Below are 16250 nucleotides of genomic sequence, written 5' to 3' on the forward strand. Positions count from 1 at the left end.
GCCTTACGAGCAATTCGACATGCCGGCCATTGAGTATGTAGAAATGTTCTTGTTTAATTGCGTCAATAAAATCAAAAGTAGCGACATCATCAATCATCAGCAGATACTTGTGGCAGTGACGTGAACGCTATTGGTCTTATAACGTCACACTGACTGTCTCACTCACGGTGTCTAAATATATTACCATTTAAGTGTAGTGTTTGTACAGCTAAAGGGAAAAACAGCTGACATGAAATTAAATGTGCCGATTGCAGGACAAAGAATTGTCATTGGTTTAAATGTGTGTTTTTTTTTAAATTAATTGTCAATACATTCCAACCGTTTAAAAAAAAAGTGCGAATAATTATCAGTCAGTCACGGAGATGCGAATATGCTATTGGTCGATTAAGGTCACCCGGTCTCACTCACGGAGATGCTATTGGCCGGCGTCACACGTCAATCACAGAAATGCCGATATGCTATTGGCCGAACGCCTTTATCTAGCTTGATGGTACAGGATGGAAGGAAGGAGACAAAATTAGTGAAAAACGGAATGTTGTGAAGACTTTGCAAACTTTATCTGTTAGACATAGCTTCTAAAATTACTAGCAGCGGTAAAGAAAGAAATAAGAGGATGATGTTTTAGTATCTGCGTGATTTGCACCCTGACTGAAAGAGTTACTGTAACACTGTAAGACCAATAGCATATCGATCGCCGTGTTAACTTAGAGCGATGGACTCTGCCCCCCTCTGCTTACACCCAGCTCAAGTCTCGTCGTTTCAAAGGTAAAAGCTATTTATCCATTGAATTCGTTATATAATGCAAGTGTACAGCAGATTATGTCACTCAATTTTAATATATGAACACAGTGTGTCGTTTTTACCTAAGGCTTCGGCGCGCGTTGCACGCATTCACGAATTAACATGGGTCTGGATTGCCCGCTATACGAGCAATTCGAGACATATATATATATATATATATATATATATATATATATATATATATATATATATATATATATATACGTACAACATAGATACAGACGTATAGTACATATTCACATAAAGTTCCTCAATTAAAAAAAAAAAAAAGATAATAATAATGACAAAACAGAAGTCACACATCAAAATCACACTTACTGCCAATCTGTTGTTACAATGTACCCCGAACCAGACCGTAACTAGATCATGTCTGGTTTCTTTTGTCCAGCTGTTGTATCATCAGCTCTGTACACATTTATTTGTCTGGTACTGAACAAATTAATTCAATTAAAAGGTGAAATAATTGGAATATGGCTTTGGACTCTTTGAATTTAATGCCAGTTTCTGGACTGCATTGGATAAGGGGATGACGCCATACTTTAATTTTAGCATCAGGTAGGTATACAATTCTGGGGAGCGAGTTCATCACAATCAGATGTTTAAAAGTCCAAATACAAATTCTGTTTGAGTTTTAAATTTATCCCTTTTTTGGGTTGTTAGTTACACGCCAAAATGACTCTGGACATTTTTAAAAGTGATGATTTTGCCTTTGAGTTGAAGGTACAACAGCAGATTAGTGAATAAGTGAAATCTTCTGACCATTTATGGGGGAGAAGATGTTGCTGCATTTTACATTTGTCCCAATGGGTTTGACCCATCGCCCATTGCGGCGTGATGTGCTGCAGCTAGTGAGAGGGGAGTCCCGTCTGATGCCACGGTGACCTTCTCCTCCTCGCGGCGTTTCAGGCAGGCCGCCTTCGGATTCAGGTTTCTCTCTGGGAATCAAAGCAGACAGAAACTGTCAGTTGGACCATGATAAAAGAATCAACCCCGTCTGGAACCTCCAAGTTCACTGGTGACCTTGAAGCCAAGTAGCAGAAACTTTGGCAAAAATTACGATGCTGCCCTCTCCTGGCACACTGTGTGTTACCAACTTAACTTAATCCTTCAGCAGACATTCAATGAAACATTACTTACTGAACTTGAGAAATAAAGCTACCACCTTGACACCTTTGACATCATATTGTTGTATTACAGTATATGTGTATTAGGCATTTATTTTAAATCTTGTAATTTGATGATAAGAATGAAAATGGACAGGAACATTGTCTCACAAAAAGAAAGTATTACAGGTAGAAACAGTTGCGTTCAAATTAACCTACTTATGGGTCAAAAAAAGAATCCAATGTTAGGGTCAATGACACAACTTTCTGAGTTTTGAACAAAATGGGGATACCATCCTCAAAATTGATTTTATTATATTATAAAAAAAAACTTCAAATTAACACAGTTATGGGTCAAAAAAAGAACCCAATGTTAGGGTCAATGACACAACTTTCAGAGTTTTGAACAAAATGGGGAAACCAACCTCAATTTTTTAAAATTATATTTAAAAAAAACATTCAATTGGGTCAAATTAACCCAATTATGGGTCAAAAAAACAGGACCCAATGTTAGGGTCAATGACACAACTTTCTGAGTTTTGAACAAAATGGGGATACCAACCTCAACATAGTGTTTATTATGTTTAAAAAAAAAAAAAAAACATTCAGTTGGGTCAAATTAACCCAAGTACAAGTTTATTTTTGAGCCAACTCTTTTTTAGAGTGCTCCATATACTGTAACAGCATCTTAATAAAAGGGAATACTGACTGTATATGAAATTAATTTCAGCATTTCCAGTCAAAAATTGAAAGTCAGACTTTATACAGTAGTCAGTCAGTTGTCACCAACATGGATATATTTTTCTGTATTCTTTTTAATATTTTAATTTATTTTTTGTCTTCCCCTAGAAGAATCCCAATCAACAGTTCCAATGAGATGTAATGTAATGAAATATTATGTAAAATATATAGTTATATTTGTTATTTCAGAAAAGTGTATCAAACCGTAGTCCTTCATATCAATCAGTACCAAATATATACCGGTAACTGTCATATTCAAAATGTTTGTTGACACATATTCTCTAATATATAGATGCATTACAGAGTGAAATAAGCCTGGATTTTTTTTCCCCCATAGTTTTGATGATTAGAATTTACAGCAAGTTCAAAGAATTCTCCGTCTTGAAAAAAATGTCACATTAAAGAAAAAAAAAAACACACAAGCAGTATCCTGTCATCAAAGAACCCTGTAAACAGGTTTTAAATGAACTACATGAATAAAGTTATTATTGGATGTAGGCATAGCATTTGCACTGTCACTACTGAATATTTTTGTGCTTGATTATCCTATCGATTATTCAATTGAATAATCAAGTAATTGCCCACCCCCTTGCGTTAAACCTCGATCAAATATATATATCAGGCTGAATATGTTGGGTTTTTTTTTAATCTACAAAAATTGAATGTGAGTTGTTAATTATCTTCAATACATATGAATTTGACATCAACAAAATGTACCTATGCTAAACGGATAGCAATCAATTAGGATTAGCGCGATAGTGATGACCCTTTAAGCTCAAGAAACACTAGCTACAATTTAATTCACACATACAGTATATAATGTAAAATGTACATTGCTCATGTGATGGTGTCTTTAAAATCACTTACAGACTATGCTTCAATAATATTTAATGTGTAAATTTGAGTGGAGCTGCAGAGCTATGAGGTTAATAACTTCCTGTTCTTCTTCTTTTTGACAAGCAAACTGGCCATGCTTTGTGCTTGACTGATGTCTAATGGTTAAAATCTGAACACCTAAAATCGAGCCACTATAGATTGTAGTAACAAGTTATATTCCCGAACAATAAAACCCTAGCGCTTATGCGAAGTTTTACCATTTTATTTTTGGGAAAGCTTCCTGTGCTTTTATTGTCTTCAATCAAAGCTCTTTCATTACCAAATCAGTAACCGTTTTTAAGCAGACAAAAAGCATCAGCGATTAGCCACTAGGTTAATGTCAAGACAGTCTTTGCATATTTTTCTTCACTGACCTCTGACTTGCTGCTCCAGACTGAGGATGACAGCCACAGCCTGGTGAAGGATGAGTAACTTGGTCTGCGGCTTATCGCTCTTCAAGTGCAACTGGACCATCCTGCCGAGCTCCTTGAATGCCTCGTTGATGTCGCGTACTCGCAAGCGCTCTCGAGCATTGTTGGCCATTCTTCGTTCCCGTTCGCGCTCCATCTTCTGCTCTGGGGACAGGTCCTCATCGTCGTTGTTGCTTCAGTGGCCAATGAAGTGGATGAGGACGGTGTTGGGGGGAGTGAGGGGTGGGGGTATGGGAGTAAGATTTAAAAATGGAAGTTCAGTATAGAGGTCATTTCTTTTCAGGGATTGGTGTAGAGAAACTAGAGATTTTGAAATCATTCAAGCACATCATCAATAACATGACCGCCATCATCATGTATAACATCTCTGGGTGTGGGATCCAAATGGTTCTGATTATGTTTAACCTCCAGGTGAAAAAGGTCACATTAAACAGTTTGTTTATTACTGGAGGAGCGAAGGCTGCTGAGCTGCATCCACGATGGAAAACTAATATGGTGATTTGTTCAAATGCATTGATAACGTAGGAAAATTCTGCGTTTGTTATGATGTGATATTCAATTAAATAATATCAGTGCAAAATTGAAACACCTTGGGTTCTGTGAAGTTAATTGCCTTATTTACTGCATATTATAATTCTGGTCTACTTGTGGTGGAGTCACATAAAAGTAGTACACCTTGGCTGGTGATCAAAAAGTTTTTGGTGCCGATTTCCAATCCCCTGGATGCAACGTAGCACTTCTTTGAGAAAATTGATGGTGGGTTCTACTCTGCTGTGTGAGAAACAGTTAAAACCAGGCACAAGACCATGGTGAGACCAACGGGATCAAACAAGAGCTTCTTGTCCACCAGAAACCTCTGTTTTGCCTCAACAGCGCTGCTGTGCTTCTCTGCCAAAAGCACTGGCTTAACTCAAATCAATTAGCAGCAGCCATGTTTCCAAAAACAGAGCTGCCCGGTGGTTTTCGAGCAAAATGCCTCAGTTATTAGGGGATTTATTTAGCTGCTTCTCGTCACACTTGGTCACTTCATCAAAGTCTAAAGGCTGGGTCCCGAAACCACTCACTACTTCAAGCCCTTACTTGCTCAAGTCCCCTCTGAAAACATTATAACATTTTCAGAAACTATATTGCAAATAAACAAATGTTTATGCAAGAGGTGTGTTTAATGGTGATTGTCAACTCAAGAGGGTCTTTCAGAACTGAGGTGATTTGGGAAACCAGCCTAATGAGAGTTTTGATAGAAGCGAACATCTACGAGGTTGGCGGGTTACCTAGATCTTGACCTATCAATTCCTTTGAGATCCTTGCTGTCGAGGTCTTCCTTCTTGGGGTCCAAGGGCTTGGAGTCTTGCAGCAGGTTCTCATCGCCCTCATCCTCGGACTTGATCTCTGAGCTGATGGAGGAGGTGCTCTGGCCCTGAAGGCCTCCAGACAGAGCTGCAAGGAGTAAAAACAAATAGGTGTTCCGATGAAAAGAACATTGAGAGGTTTCAAAATGTAAATACATTTCACAAGAAACATTTTAACAAGATTAAATAAGAATTCTTTATCAGTTACACGCCAACGGCGTGTTTTGAAGGCCTACTTAAAAATAAACACCTCAAATAATAGATGGACTAAAATGAAATGCAATACCTGTAGTAAACTTTTATTTTGAAGTGTTAGTGGAGTAGTTTGCGACTCTGTTTTCATTGCTGTCACATCTCGTCTTTACAGTCATCAACACACTGCCTTTAAAATTTTTTTACAGTGGACCCTCGGGTTACGGCGTCCCTGGCCTACGTTTTTTTTATGTTACAATGTGGAATACTAAGTTTTTTCGTCCCCTCTTTAAGGCTCGCGTCACAATTAACATCAACAACTGTCATGGCCTGTGGGGTTTGTTGTAGTTTGTTGTTTTGCCTCCCTCTTGGGGCATTTTTAGGTCATTGCTCTTATTTTCTGTTGGCATTTGTTTTGGTGTTTGTTTTCAAATAGTATTTTCAAGTTGTGGGGTTTTGTTCATGTGCTCAAGTTCATCATTTTGTTGCTCTCATGTCACTGTGATTGCGTTCACGTTAACCTGCTTCCCTTGTGTTGGCCAATCTTCTCCCTGTTCCAATTTTGTCTTGTGCAGGTGCTCCTTTGTGTCTCATCAGTTTTGAGCATATTTAGTTTCCTGTTTCCTTTCAATTATTGTCAGGTCTTTCTCAAAGTGTTGTTGTATGTTGATGTGTCTGTTTTGGTGTGTGCCATCTATTTATTGTTTTTTCTTTACCCATTTGTCAGAGTCCTGTTTCCGAGTTCTTTTGTAGAATATTTCAGATTTTGAGTTGTTACTTTGATTACATTATTGACTCTGTTGATTTAGCTCTTACTCACATTATTAAATTGTTATTTTTGAGCAAACCCTGCCTTCGGCTTCCTTGCTTCTGGGTCCTTGGCCTCTCTCAGCATGTTGTAACACGACAATTTCAAATTCAGAAAAAGTCTGTCAGGGCATCAAATGTTAAAACGGGAAAATTTCTAAACAATGTAGGTTTTCTATCGATCTAGAAATGTTGACATCTATTAAGAATGATGTGGCTGAAATTACTAAATAGTCCATATTTTCCCTCATACAACATATAATCAAACTACCGTCTGCCTTCCGGTAGTTGGTATGGGCTGCTTTCAAATGGTGAATTCAAACTTGTTACCATTCTTTTGACTAGTAATGTACAAAACGTTAAGGAAATAATGTGCATTAGGTTAATAAGTAAAAAGATTGGTTGTGTGCCACAACACATTTGAATTGAATTCCATCTATCCATCCATCCATTTTCTATAGGTTTATACTTTTAAGTAAAGTTTTATGACAGGATTGAGTCAGAAATGTTTAACAAAAGAAGAGTATTACAAAACACAAAGATCTGAGTGCAAGTTGACTGCGTGCAAGCTGTAGTGCAAATGTAAATGCTGCTCTAGCCTCCTGTCTGTCTCTCTCCTCAGTAGAACAGTTAAGTCTTTATTTGACGTCTGCATGGATCGGTAACTGGGAGGCTGCCAAATTCCCTGTCAACACAGAACACTCTCCTCAGTTCCCACACAGACGCCACCAACTGTCGGCCATTTTGAATCTCCGTCTGCCTGACTGGAGGCATTTTGTGTTCACGTTTGAGTGACAGCCTGTGTTTGGCTTGCGTGTGTCCATCAGTACAATTACTGTTAGTTTGCGGACAAAAAGATGCATTTCAATGAGTTCAATGTGAGAGTGACTTTGTGAGGCTGAATGTTTGAATGAGCCCAGAAATGGAAGGAGGCTGAACACATTTGTAAATCTGGGGATGTGCGTAAGTTTTAGTGAACGTTGTTTCATGTAGTTCAACTTCAACTTTCTTATTTTCAGTATCTAAACTCTTGTATATTATTATTCAGAAGAATTATGTCAATTATGTCAAGGGAATAATATAAATATGCCACCAAACAGATTGCTTTGAGAGTGTGACTCGTTTGTTAGCATATATTTTTTCTGTATAATTTTAGATGCCATGTTCCTTCTTAAAGACTCGGGCTACACCTTGGACTGGTCACCAGCCAATCACAGTTAATTAAGGTTACGCAAAACAACCAAAGTATAAAAGAAAGACTCATTGTTAATCACTAATTTTGAGTTGACACATGCCAGAAGATTTAATAGTGCCTTTATTTTGTTCTTACAGCCTCTAACACCTTCATTACACTGTGTGTGTGTGTGTGTGTGTACATGCATGTGTGTTAAAATGAGGCGCTATGTCTCTTTTTTTCTGCTTGAGTGTGTGTTTCACTCTCTCTCACCTCATTACACACTTGGCTGTGGTTGCCGCTTGCTAAACTTTGCTGCCAGCAAACTCATTTGCAGCCTTTAAAAAGAGCTCAGGGCTAATTTGTTTCACATTGCGCTCATATACACTTCCCTCCTCCATATTCATACCGTATATTTATTTAGTGTTTTAGTGCTCAGTAAATGTGAGCTTTGCCAGCTGAGCTCTGACTTGACTCATGTGTCTACTTTTGCCTGAAATGACTGAATTCAAAAGGAGGTTTTTATGTTTTTTTTGGTGATTGATGAACAAATTATTCACATACACTCTCGTAAAAATGTAAAAGATAGAAGTATTATTGCGGTATTTTTCCATAATGAAGTAGTAAGGTATAATGCTAGCACACTATGCAACATAAAGAAATGCTTCAATTTCATGTGTAGCTGTTGTTTTCCATTTCCATGCTATTGAAATTAAGTGTCTGCCATCGCTGCTTTTAAAAACTAACAAATTATTTGTGAGCCACTTTTAACTTTAATAGATTTCACTGTTGAAAGGCATAGCACAAAAATGTCACATTTTGGATTTAACGATTATTTAGCTTAATTAGTTCTTCGACGTGATGACTCATGACTTACCACGGTAGGGGTCGGGTTGACTGAGGTCTGGTGAGGTGGCGGACTGAGCGGGCAGCTGAGGCACCTGGCCCCCTGCCATCGAGTGTCCACCACGTAGAGCACCCATGCTGCCGTCTTCTCTGTGGGAGCTCACCTGGGAGACAAAGAAAAGAACAAAATGAGGCTGCTGATGCTGCTTGGCCAGATGAAAAAATAGATTATTATTTTATTTATTTTATTTATTTTTTTACTTGTAATTGCAAATAGCTTTGTATATCATTTTACCAATGTAAAAAAAAATCCATCAAAGGCACACTCTGTTCATTATTATTATTATTATTATCATTATCATTATTGTTATTATTTTAAGTAAGATCGATACAACGTAATTTAAATCAGCTGCAATAGTGTGCTTGAGAACTATAGGTTAAAGAGACTAAAAACCTGCTCCTGCGCTTTTAACACCCTGTTGTTGCAGTTTTATCTTTGTCCAGTTGAGGGCGGTATCTACCTTTCCAAGATCCCAAACTTCCCTGGCAGCGTGCTCAGGGTCCTATCGATTGTGCCTGTCATGACATGTAGGCTATGTTTTCGACTTGTGTGTGGGCCCTTTTTTTTCCTTGGTGTTTGCAGGGGCACACAGTGAGTGGGGTGCATGTGCGTGAAAGTGTGTGTGGGTGCATGCGTGCGTGCGTGCGTGCGTGAGTGTGTGCTTGGCTGAATCCTGTCCATCTGTCGAGACACGCACGCTCACGACAACACAACAACTGACAATTATCTTAATGCCCATATGTTTGATTGTGGGATTTCTAATTCCCTGGGCACCAAGCAGCTTCCAGCGGGGACTCACTGTTTTGGCATGAGATGGGCTCCCTTGAAGTGCGCTCTCGCACGCGCGCGCAGTATCCTACGTGTGTCTATAATGGCAGCATCCTTGTCGGCATCCTTAAGAAGGGCCTTCACTGACCCGATACTTTTAAAGATCTTTGCGGCACTATGAGCAGATCACGAAAACAATACTTGCTATTCATAAAGCACATTATACAGCACTGTAACAGCAGGGTAATACTGTATACCTCATCGCTGTTACAGATGATAAAATTATAAAGGCTAAATTGGTGGGTGGCAAATAAAGGATGCTAGGGCATGAGGTATAATAAAAACAAAGCGGAGCAAACTCAAAATTCGAAGGGAGTAAATTTGGGTATGATTTTACGTAGGACGAGTCAACAAAATATGTAAAATTTTGTTAATGTGAAAAATGGCTTCCCGGCATTTTAAAGCTGTTTCAACTTCAGTGAGTGTCTTACCGCCTTAATGCAAGCTGGGTTTTTAAATTTGTTTTGCGGTATTTTGAATGTAAAAATCTAATTATTTTAAAACATACTTATTTTAAGATTAACAGGATCCATTTGTATCAATCATGAGGCGAATTCCTGCTGATTTGTGGTGTGTTTCCATTCTGGAAGAGTGAAATTCTTTTTCTGTTCAGTCTAGATCTGAATGGGTTCTTTGCATACTGCACTTTCTTCATTTGATGTTCAGTGGCGAGTAAATTTCCAGGTGGGAGGAAAATGCACAGTGACAACCATGACAGAATCCGTCAAAGTTCACTTGCTGCTTTCTTGAATTACAGAAAATTAACATAAATGATGCACAGAGAAATGTACCGCTCTAAGATTTTACATCTCATCGTTCCTCTGCAATTTTACGTTGTGGTTTAATTTTTTAAGCACATATACTTATTGTTCATCCTTGTCTGCGATATGTACTGTGTAGACATAGCCTACATCCACTGGCAGAGGGCCAGGGCGCGGCGTGGGGTGGGGGCTTTAATGCCACCCCTGTATTCTGTTTGGGCCCTCAAATGTCACGCCAGAGAATGTACGGCAACTGTGCAGCACCCGTCTGTCAGATTAACCCTATCCGGCGTTTATATACAGTTAAGATCCCTTCGACGGTGTGTCGAACATGGAAATGTAAAATTCATTCCTTTAAGAATGAAGGAACCTGGATATGAGTATAAGAGATGTCACACTCAACAACTCCTTCAAACTATATTGAAATGAGCGCGTGAGTAACTGTGAACATGGAATCTGTGTGTTTGTGTATGTGCATGTATGAGTGCAATCTTTTTTCCATATGAAAATGGGTGTTGATTGCTGATCCCAATTTTTGTTTTGCAGACCCCTCAGATTGTCTTGGTCACTTCATAGTGGCCCCAAGGATCACAATTAGGTACTGCCACCGCCTAACAGATATTTATAATAACAACAATATTAATAACTACTACTAATGCTACTACTACTACTACTACTAATAATGCTAATAATATTGTGAATATATTACTACTACTACTACTACTAATAATAATAATTATTATTTTTGATATCATAACCTACTACTACTACAAATATTATCATAATCATAATAATAACAAAGCTATCTCCCCGAAGAATAAATGCATTGGCTATCTGAGTAAAATTCTCCAAAACATATTCATTTGCTACGACTGATTTAGTGGCCAGCAGTTGCAGCCTAAGGGGTTGTTGCAGATGTTATCCCAAGGGCAGAGTTGGCTCATTGGGCAAACCAGCCAGTGAGCGGAAAGAATGGGGTGGTGAAGGAGAAAATCAGAGCATTTTGGAGGACATTTTGAAATACTAGGAATGATATTAAAAACAATAAAAAAAAACATATTTTGGCCGCACTGGCAACAAGTATGAGAGCAGTTACAAGATTATGTACGCGGATGAATAGAGTGAAACAAAATCTAATCTATCAATCATATCAAATTACATAAATTGAGTACATTTGGCCAAAATGGGTTTTGACATTAATAAGGATATGATCACACTATTAAACCTTTCAAAGTGGTCAGTTTTGGATGCACAAACGTGTGAATAAAGTTGGGCCGAAAAAGAAATCACTGTCTGTTTGGTAATCCCACTGACTAACAACAAGGTCTTGCCAAGCACATGCCAACGTCCCCTCGCTGCATGCGCAAAATCTTTAGTATCACAAAATGTCGGCCAGGCCTCGCACGCATGATGAGTGTCATTCACTGTTGGTGTATATTGTCTTCCATCTGTCCATCCATACATTTGTGCACTCCCTTATGTGTGATTTGCCACTCATCCTTCTTGCTGTCTTTTCTTCCCCTGATCTCTGTCTTTCATCACTGCCTGGATTCCCAAATGCAAAATGGCAGCAGCAAGGAGAAAGAAAGGCTGGCGTACATTTTTAATGGAGGGCTTTTATATTTTAACGAGCCTTCCTTCTCTCTACCCTAATTTAGCTCAATGAGGAAGGGAAGATGAAGAGACAGACGGCAGCGAGAAATATAAATAAATGACACAAACTGATCTGCTGTGTGAAAGGCGGGCATCGTTGCCATGCGTTGGAGCCACGCCCTCAAACCCCATCATTCACCAGCTTCAAGCAAATCATCTGATCACACAAATGATAAGTTTGCTCTTACAGTATACTACAATACAACAGAGATATTACAATTTTTTTGTCCTACACTACTAACACTACTAATCGTTCTGTCAACTTACTATGATGGCACAAATTAGAGTCAAATCCAGGCTTCATGCTATACCATATATATATATATATATATATATATATATATATATAAATATATACACACACACACACACACACACACGCAGACACACATATACAAAAATAAATTAAATCAATTTTCTGCCGAATAGCATTTGTTTCCTCCGAAAGCTTTTCAGGCCTCAAACATAGCAAATAGCAAGAGTGAACAGTAAATATATCGTTACAAAAGTTAAAAAAAAAAAAACAAGGAAAAAAAAACACTTTCGGTTTACAGAATGCATAATTAATGAAATTTTAAGGACAGAAATTCTTGTTATATGTAGATGTTTTTAGTTGTTGCATGGATGTGCTTAATGTACTGTATATTGCAATATATAATTTTTAATTGTTTTTTCTAAACAAACAGTGACTTTAGCTTGTGTCTGGAGTAGTGGCATCTTGGTCAATTCAAACATACAAAAGCTGTAAATGGTTCGAGTATATAAAGGTGAAAAAAATAGAATAATCGGTAAATAACAGAAAATGCCAAAGACCGATTATTTCTGACGAATGTTTGAATAGTTGTAATTGAATTTTACTACCAGTGCACATACAAACTATAGAAGTAGATGTCCTCTGTGCAATATTGAAAATTGAAGAAAAGCACCTGCTGTTAGCAGATTTGCACATACACACACAAACACACACATTTATGTGTACTCAGGGGGAAAAAAAAGCAGTGGTATGACACACGCATTGTGTTATGTATTTTTCCAATTTTCTGTGGGGTTGAGAATGGAGCACGTCGCTAAATGGACAAACATAAACAGATTCACAGGTTTTTTTCAGTATATAATTTCATATTTTTTACATTTCAACCATTATTTGCTTTTCTGTACATTATTTGTTCAATGTGAGATAAACATGTGTTTTATTAGACAAATATAAAGGTTAAGTTACCGTCGTAATGCTCGCAAGAGCTTTAAGATAGAACAACGTCAAATGACTAAACACCTTCTTTTGTTAATAAATATTCATTACATTCAAATACAAAAGGCTCGGGCGCTGAAATGGCAATATTAGCATAACACAGACATGTATATTTTCCTTTAGATTTAAATTAAGCCTTCAATTAGCAAACAAATGAAAACATGAGAAATAATTAATAGAAAAAAACATAGGTGTATTTTTGATATGACGTATTTGGTTGTTTGACCTTAAAGCAAGGGTGTCAAACTATTTTTATTCGATTGCCACATTGCAGTTTTAGGTTCCGTCAGAGGGCCGGTCAAGTTTTAAATGGGTTCATAACACAAGTACCGTGTTCTGAAATCAGAGGCTTGCAAAAATTGTTCAAAAGAGAGATTGGGAATTAAGAAATGCTTGGTTTTCTCCCCCCCAAATTTTTAAAAGTTGAAGAAAACTTGCAAGTTTGGAATTTAAGCCATAAACCTGAAGTCAAATCCGCACTCTGCGGGCCACTAAAATGATGTGGCGGACCGGATCCAACCCCCAGGTCTGGAGTTTGACACCTGTGCCTGAAGCAAACTCTGCAAATTGCATGATTTTGCTGTCATCCTTTAAACTTGCTTTCCTCTATGTGTGCACATGGTCCAATCGGTCTGACAACCTGAACACAACATGCCTATTTTTGGGTATTGGCTAAGCTTATAGTTATGTTAATTAAAAACATCTCGCATGTGTTTTCAATCAGGAGGGCAATGAGATAAGAGCACATGTGGAAGCAATCGTGCAATTTAACAACGTGTCACGAGTCCAATGCATTCTTTAGAACAGATTTAAAGCAATGGAAGAAGAACAGTGGCCATAATATTGTCCACTTTGCAGTGCCATTTGTCAGGGAAATAACTATCGATTAATAATATATTTTGCATTCATAAACTTCCTTTTGTGGGTTTAAGATAAAACTTTCATGTGCATTATAGAATATTTCATGAATGGCGGCAAACTAAATCAATGGGAAATAGAATACTTTGGTATTGTACTATATTTAGTATGTCAAATGCAGCACACTGCGTATGCATCTAAGTTGAGTAAATGGCTTCGTATTTGTCTCCTTCACTTTTTTTCTCCTTCTCTCTCACCCACATGAGTCTGCCACCTGTTTTCCCAGAGTTATGACCTCAGTCTGCAGGCGTCTCTCCCAAACAAAGCCAAACTACATCCAGCTGTGTGTTTGTATGTGTGTCTATGTCGGGTGCACATGAGTGAGACAGAGAGGAAAGAAAAAGCGGTGCCTTTAGACATGGGCTAATTCGTTCTGTGATGATGCTTGTAACACTCATACCTCAAATTGTCTTTTTCTAATGAAATGAATGGCAATGCAATAATCAGTTCCAACAGTCCCTCAAAACAAGAACATTTGTAATAATGTTCATTTTAAGCAGAACTAATACTCAATTGGATGGTTCTCTGAATGGCATAAAAACATACAATAATTTCATAATATGATTGAAAAATAATGTTTTTGTCACTAAGGAGGCCGGATAAGGAGGACATTTTTGTCTTAACACATCTTGACTCTAAGCATCATGCAGGAGGACAAGATACCTTTGTGTGTCTAAACCAATAAATATGTTGAGTTTTGATTATGTTGTCGACTTCTGGGAGATTAGACAAAGCTTTACCAATCGGAAATACAGTTAGGCCTAGCACGCCCTCCCTACAACGCCCTACTTTTTTGTAACTTACAAGATGGCTCTCAAAACGCAAACACAAATGTTGATTTTTGATCAAAAACATTTATTTATGCTCATTGTACTCAAACAAACTTGCTTTCTGTATAATGTGTTCCGAGTAGTAACATTTAAAGTTATTTTAAAAGAATACTACATTAGTTTAGAGGATTTTTTTTCGGTCTAGTGTATTTCACAGTGGCCATTTGTGGAAGTGTGGTACAGTTTGACAATAATAGGTATACTGATACAGTATCAACAATATCAATTGTGCTTGCAGAGTTGAATCAACAAGCCACCTCTTTGAATGTTTGAGAACATGGATAAAAAGTAGAGTTGTATGATTAATACTTTGATATTTTTGCTTATGGTGATCCCACTTTTCAGAATGTAATATTGGCCCATGTTCAGTTGCATATGTGGTTGTTTTAAATTCACAAGGTGTCATTTTCTTCCTTTTATGTCTAGTTTGACAGTAAACGTAACTGGGTGTTAAAATAAAGAGCTGGAATTCTCTTGTTTTGAAAAATTGTTTACTATTAGCAACTTAGTGTGAATGGAGGTGAGTTATCATTCAGTGATAACATTAATAGTTATCATTAGTGATAATATTTGGAGTCATCCATCATCCGTATGAGTTAAAATATAGGGACCAAAATTATCAAAAACTGCACAAAGAAATTAATAATAAGATAGTGATGACACAGAAACTAGACTGATCATTGTAATGATTACAACATTCTACAAATAATTATAATATTATAATGATATTGTGTAATATAATATCATTATAAATATTTAATAATATTAAAATGATAACTTGAGAAAATTATTAATGTAAAACTACTTCTGTTATGTGTGTACTCAGGGTGCAGCCCCTTCTGTCCTATGTGTGTTACAGGACTTCTGCTTTCTTGTTGGGAGGAGGGGGGAGGGGGGGAGTCAGCGGCTGCACACCTGCATTACATCAGTCATCATTTGGGTATTTTAGTGCAGCTGGAAGAAAAGGACGACGCCGGGATATTCTCTTCTACTAGCATTGCTCTGTTCAAGATAGATGAGTTTGCTGTGTTTTTGCTCTGCATTGCTTAGGTCCATTCTGTTGCTTATTTGTATCTTTTTGAGTTGATAATTTGTTCTGATTTTATGTTGCTACTTTTTGTGATTCATATATCTTCCAGTACGGCTGGCCAAAATACAAAAATGGAACAATCAAACCATTTGGGACAGTAGATTCAGAAGGTGAAACGATCTTTTGAATCGTTTGAAACGTCTCACACAATGACATTTGGCGGCTAAATGTAAAATATCACATTCAAACAGAACAGTTTTGCCAAGTACCCTGTAAGCAAGTTTTTTTTTTTTTTTCGTTTCAGAAATACACAGAAAAAAGTGGTAAAACACCTATAACAGAATCTTCTGCTTCAATGGAAAAGAAAGCTTTTATTGTCAATTTTGTCTTTCTACTCCCCCTGATACATTTACATTTGATAGGTGTTTCCATAATGGTCTAATTTTATTTATCATTCAATATTAGAAGTGATCACGTCACTTTTCAAGCCTGCTAAGAAATAATGATCTAATGGTTCTTTTTTTTTTCCTTTGGAGGGGGGGGGGGGGCTCTACTTCTACCGTCTGTACAGCATATAAAAAAAAAACTCAAATACCATAT

The 16250-nt window shown here is 37.4% G+C and overlaps 1 protein-coding gene across 4 annotated transcripts in view; it reads right to left on the reverse strand.

The window, feature by feature from the left end:
• Nucleotides 1–16250, reverse strand: part of tcf4 (transcription factor 4) — a 172728-nt gene that overhangs the window by 4708 nt on the left and 151770 nt on the right. For 2 of the 4 annotated variants that reach the window (XM_088434424.1, XM_088434427.1), the window contains 4 exons: nt 8352–8484; nt 5224–5389; nt 3896–4125; nt 1595–1736 (listed from right to left, as the gene is read on the reverse strand). In XM_088434424.1, the coding sequence (XP_088290550.1) occupies nt 1595–1736; nt 3896–4125; nt 5224–5389; nt 8352–8484 (671 nt within the window). Of the gene's footprint in view, nt 1–1560; nt 1737–3895; nt 4126–5223; nt 5390–8351; nt 8485–16250 lie in introns of all 4 variants that reach the window. The other 2 variants (XM_088434425.1, XM_088434426.1) reach the window with 2 other exon arrangements.

Source organism: Hippichthys cyanospilos, chromosome 15 (genome assembly GCF_059441005.1).
Source record: "Hippichthys cyanospilos isolate Australia breed blue-spotted pipefish chromosome 15, RoL_Hcya_1.0, whole genome shotgun sequence".
NCBI lineage: Eukaryota > Metazoa > Chordata > Actinopteri > Syngnathiformes > Syngnathidae > Hippichthys > Hippichthys cyanospilos.